General features: G+C 49.6%; 1 protein-coding gene across 3 annotated transcripts in view; it reads right to left on the reverse strand.

The window, feature by feature from the left end:
* PLEKHM1 (pleckstrin homology and RUN domain containing M1) overlaps positions 1-2081 on the reverse strand; it is a 39715-nt gene extending 37634 nt beyond the window's left edge. Inside the window, exons 1-2 of one of the 3 annotated variants that reach the window (XM_089657544.1) lie at positions 2037-2081; positions 923-1017 (exon numbers count right to left, since the gene is read on the reverse strand). In XM_089657544.1, coding sequence (XP_089513670.1) covers positions 923-961 — 39 coding nt within the window. In that variant the 5' untranslated portion in view covers positions 962-1017; positions 2037-2081. The other 2 variants (XM_089657542.1, XM_089657543.1) reach the window with 2 other exon arrangements.
* Positions 2082-6000: the final 3919 nt, after the last annotated feature.

Genomic DNA, 6000 nt, shown 5'->3' on the forward strand with positions numbered 1-6000 from the left:
AAGTGTGGAGTCATTGTGTTATTTAAAGACTGAAGATAATTTTATACATCATATAATTAAATCTTAACCACTTCAGTGCCGGGTACTTTCACCCCCTTCCTGCCCAGGCCAATTTTCAGCTTTCAGTGCTGTCGCACTTTGAATGACAACTGTGCGATCATGCACCAATGTAACCATATGACATTCTTTACTTATTTCAGGTACTTATATAGCGCTGTCAGTTTACTCTGCGCTTTACATATATATTGTACATTCACATCAGTCCCTAACCCTCAAGGGGTGTACAATCTAAGGTCCCTAACTCACATTCATACATACACATACTAGGGACAATTTAGACAGGATCTAATTAACCTACCAGCATGTCTTTGGAGTGCGGGAGGAAACCCACGCAAGCACAGGGAGAACATGCAAACTCCATGCAGGAGGCGCCATGGTCGGGAATCGAACCCACGACCCATTTACTGCAAGGCAGACGTGCTAACCACTGTGCTGCCCAATCATTTCTTTGAGACAGACCTTTCTTTTAGTGGTATTTAGTAACCACAGGGGGGGTTTATTGTTTGCTAAACAAACAAACAAAAAAAAAGACAAGATTTTGAATAAAAAGGGGGGGGGGGGTCGTCTAACCCCCACCACCACCTTCGTCCAAGACTGCAACAAAATGTTACGCCTGGAGATACAATGTGACACAGAAGACCATTACCGCCCATCACTGCCAGTTCCACACTGGCTGACCTGTGGTGGGATAATGTGACCGCTGACCTGCCATACAGGCAGAGGGCACAGCCAGCACCAGTGATGAACGAGAGCTCCTGACTCAGCCCTGGAATGTGCGGTAAGAGCTCGGTACAACAATGAGAGGGAAATCGTTTCCTAATACTCTCCATGTATAAATAAAAACCAGTCTTACCTGCTTTACCTCTCTATTGTCTGGGCTGAGGGCGTGAGCTGAGGACATCTTGATAGCTCCAACCAAAAAAAATAAAAAATCACATCACATGTGAAATCCAGAATCTGAGAACAAAAGAAACATCTGTAAACACACAGTTTGTGAGTTCTGGAGACAACAGTACAGGGGTACAAAGGGCAGGGGAAAGCTGTGTGATGGGGGAGGGGTACAAAGGGCAGAGGGGGAGGCATAATGGCTTGTGCTTGCACAGCCAGAATTCCCTCCACCAATCACAGCTCAGAATTCTGGGAAGGGATTACACAGCACTACAGGAAATTACACCAACCCAGCCTGGCACAAGCATGCAGCCAGTGAAGTCAGATCTCTCATTTACTAACAAAGTAATGAAAACAGATATTCAGCAATACAGCCAAGCCAGCAGCATTTGCAGGAGAGCTGAGCCCCTGCAGCCCACTTATTGCTCCCATGTTAGGTTCCGGGGAAGGGGCACGTGGGCGCCGCGTGACCGGGGAAGGGGCACGTGGGCCCCGCGTGACCGGGGAAGGGGCACGTGGGCCCCGCGTGACCGGGGAAGGGGCACGTGGGCCCCGCGTGACCGGGGAAGGGGCACGTGGGCCCCGCGTGACCGGGGAAGGGGCACGTGGGCCCCGCGTGACCGGGGAAGGGGCACGAGGGCCCCGCGTGACCGGGGAAGGGGCACGAGGGCCCCGCGTGACCGGGGAAGGGGCACGAGGGCCCCGCGTGACCGGGGAAGGGGCACGAGGGCCCCGCGTGCCCGGGGAAGGGGCACGTGGGCCCCGCGTGCCCGGGGAAGGGGCACGAGGGCCCCGCGTGCCCGGGGAAGGGGCATGGAACAAGCATGCAGCCTGTGAAGTCAGAACCCCCCTCAGTACACATGCTCTAGGCAGGGAATCATAGACATGACACCAGATAATCAGCCAGACCACAAGCAGTTTCAGGAGACCTGAGCCCCTGCAGACCCCTCATTGCTCCCATGTTAGGTTTCCTTTCCGAGTCCAGCTTGGCCAGTCAGTGATACAGACGTGAGTGAGGAAGCCTAGCAGAGTAGCTTTGCCCCTATTCGGAGTCCCTACACCCCGTTCCACAGGTGCCCCGTACTCACCCTCCGCACCAAAGCTTCTTCCGGTCATGTGATCGCGAAATCAGCTGACCAGTTTGGGGGGCGGGGTTTAGAAGCCACAAGCAGGAAGGTGGAATGACTGACGTCACACGTAGAGCACGCCCTAGGTACGTGACCGCTCTATTCACCAAGCGGCCCGCCATGTTACCAAGGAGACAACACCGAGCCCCTCCTTTTCTATACAGTCCCCGCCTCTTCAGTACTCTTCTTTGCTCCTGAACTCCGCTCCTTCTCTCGGCCTTCCTCTCGAATCATTCGCGGACTCTACCTGCTAGCTCCGCCCAAAACCGACTCACCTGGCCTCCCGGCTCTCACAAGCCCGCGCTTTATCTCCAGGGGGAGGAGCGCTGTGGATGTGGATTCTGGGCAGTGTGTGTGTCAGGGCTTTGTGGGCCCCTCTTTCCTCGGGCCCCTGTGCGCCGCATACCCTGTTGTCCCACAACATCTCCTGAATTATATATATACATATACCCCCTTCTTACCAAACTGGAGGACCTATCACCCTACCGGGTACCACGCCTAACAACCGGTTGCTTGTAGTTGTTTCTTCACTTGGTTACCCATAGCAACTATAGGTCTCTTCCTTCTGTTGCCGAGTTACCCATTTGTAGTGATGCTAATACAGACCCCGGTTCTTTGGACACCAGCATGTAGTCAGACCAGGCTTAGAATGGTCAGTTTTGGGGTTGTACTGATACCGGCACTCCGATACTAAGCATTGGCATGGGTACCGGTGCTTGTGTTCCAATCCCTTTAGGCTAGGCTCACATCTATGTGGAGGGAGCAGTTTCACAGCACGCTTTATGTTTTTGTGGGTTTTTTTGCCAATAGGAAAGTATTGACTTTGCTGCAACTTTGGATGGGTGCAACTTTGGTGTGACTTTACACTTTCTGGCACTTGTCGCATCAAAGTAGTGCAGGAACCTTTGTGCGTCCAAAGTCATTCTGTGTGACCCTAACCCAGGGGTCTCCAAACGTTTGAAACAAAGGGAAGTTCACTGTCTTTCAGACTTTAGAGGGGCCACAATGTGGCCACTGGGAGTAGAAAATGCCCCAGCCTCAGTTGGAGTAAACAATGCCCCATCCTTGGTGTCATTGGGAGGAATTGTGCCCCATCATCGGTGTCATTGGCAGGAATAGTGCCCCATCATTGGTAGGAATAGTGCCCCATCATCAGTAGATATAGTGTTTCATCGTATCATTGGGAGGAATTGTGCCCCATCAGAAGAGTCATTGGGCCCCATTGTTGGTGTCATGGGGAGGAACTGTGTCCCATCATTAGGAGGAAGTGAACCTCATCATTGGTCTCATTGGTAGAAATAGTGTCCCATTACTGGTGTGATTGGGAGAAATTGTGCCCCATCATTGATGTCATTGGTAGGAATAGTACCCCATCGTTGATGTCATTGGTAGGAATAGTGCCCCATCGTTGATGTCATTGGTAGGAATAGTGCCCCATCGTTGATGTCATTGGTAGGAATAGTACCCCATCGTTGATGTCATTGGTAGGAATAGTGCCCCATCGTTGATGTCATTGGTAGGAATAGTGCCCCTTCGTTGATGTCATTGGTAGGTATAGTACCCCATCGTTGATGTCATTGGTAGGAATAGTGCCCCTTCGTTGATGTCATTGGTAGGAATAGTACCCCATCGTTGATGTCATTGGTAGGAATAGTACCACATCGTTGATGTCATTGGTAGGAATAGTGCCCCATCATCAGTAGATACAGTGTTCCATCATTGTATCATTGGGAGGAATTGTAGCCCATCATAAGAGTCGGGCCCCATTGTTGTCATGGGGAGGAAGTGTGCCCTATCATTGGCCCTCATTGTTGGTGTCATTGGCAGAACTGTGCTCCATTGTTGGTGAATGAAATACTGTGCCAATGGCTGGATAAAGCCAAGCAAAGGGCCACATCTGGCCCCCAGGCTGCAGTTTGGAGACCACTGCCCTAACCTGTAGTAGGATTTCATATTATTGTAGTAGTAGTATTATTGTTATTAAGCTCTCCTCCAGTATAGCATATGAATATGTGCCATTGCCAGAAGGTTTGCTGTGTCTCCCAGTACAGTCTCAAGAGCATGGAGGAGATTCCAGGAGACAGGGAGTTACTCTAGGAGAGCTGGGCGGGGCCGTAGAAGGTACTTAACCCATCAGCAGGACCAGTATCTGCTCCTTTGTGCAAGGAGGAACAGGATGAGCACTGCCAGAGCTTTACAAAATGACCTCCAGAAGGCCACTGGTGTGAATGTCTCTGACCAAACAATCAGAAACAGACTTCATGAGGGTGGCCTGAGGGCCCGACGTCCTCTAGTGGGCCCTGTTCTCACTGCCCGGCACCATAGAGCTTGATTGGCATTTGCCATTGAACACCAGAATTGGCAGGTCCACCACTGGCGCCCTGTACTTTTCACAGATGAGAGCAGGTTCACCCTGAGCACATGTGACAGACGTGAAAGGGTCTGGAGAGGCCGTGGAGGACATTATGCTGCCTGTAACATCGTTCAGCATGACCGTTTTGGTGGTGGGTCAGTGACGGTCTGGGGAGACATATATATGGAGGGACGCACAGACCTCTACAGGCTAGACAATGGCACCCTGACTGCCATTAGGTATCAGGATGAAATCCTTGGACCCATTGTCAGATCCTACACTGGTGCAGTGGGTCCTGGGTTCCTCCTGGTGCACAACAATGCCTAGCCTCATGGCGAGAGTATGCAGGCAGTTCCTGGAGGATGAAAGAATTGATACCATTGAATGGCCCCCACACTCATCTGACCTAAATCCAATTGAACACCTCTGGGATATCCTGTTTCGCTCCATCTGACACCACCAGGTTGCACCTCAGTCTGTCCAGGAGCTCAGTGATGCCTTGGTCCAGATCTGGGAGGAAATCCCCCAGGTCACCATCCGTCATCTCATTAGGAGCATGCCCCGACATTGTCAGGCATGCATACAAGCACGTGGGGGCCATACAAACTACTGAGGACCATTCTGAGTTGCTGCAATGAAATTTCAGCAAAATGGACTAGCCTGCTGCATCATTTTTTCACTTTTATTTTCGGGGTGTCTTTGAATTCAGTCCTCTGTAGGTTAATAATTTCCATTTCCATCAAATGATGGGGCATCCTTACCTTCCTTACACATTACCCCATCCATATTAGTACAGATATCCAACAGGAGATTTTTCCCCATTGAGATCTGATGTGTTTTCAAAGTGTTCCTTTAATGTTTTTGAGCAATGTATACATACACATATATATATATATATATATATATATACATACACACACCAATTAGTCATAACTTTATCACCACTGACAGGTAAAGTGAATAACATTGATTATTTCATTACAATGGCATATGAAAGTCATTGGGATACAATATATTAGGCAGCAAGCACGCATGTTGCTCATAAAGTTGATGTGTTGAAAGCAGAAAAAATGGGAATCCCAGTTTGTTCTGTATGGGGCTGTGTAACTTCAGATAATTCAGGATGCCAATGCTGGCCCATGTCCACAGCCAAAAGTGTCTGCAATGGGCACATGAGCACCAGAAATGGACCACGAAGCAATGCAAGAAGGTTGCCTGGTCTGAAGGATCATGCTTTCATTTACATCATGTGGCTTACCTTGAAAAGAGAAGGTCCCAGGAAGTAGTATGAGAAGATGAAAAGCCGATGGAGACAGTGTGATGCTTTGGATAATGTTCTGCTGGGAAACCTTGTGTCCTGCCATTCATGTGGATGATATTTTAACACACAGAGCTGCAATGGAATGGTTTACATCAAAGCATATTCATGTGTTAGAATGGCCCAGACAGTCCAGACCTAAATCCAACTGAAAATCTGTGGCAAGACTTGAAAATTGCTGTTCACAGATGCTCTCCATCCAATCTGACAGAGCTTGAGCGATTCTGCAAAGAAGAATGGGCAGAAATGTCCCT

The sequence above is a fragment of the Staurois parvus genome, unplaced genomic scaffold (assembly GCF_062004578.1).
Source record: "Staurois parvus isolate SC_StPar_1 unplaced genomic scaffold, SC_StPar_1.0 ptg001008l, whole genome shotgun sequence".
In the NCBI taxonomy this organism is placed as follows: domain Eukaryota; kingdom Metazoa; phylum Chordata; class Amphibia; order Anura; family Ranidae; genus Staurois; species Staurois parvus.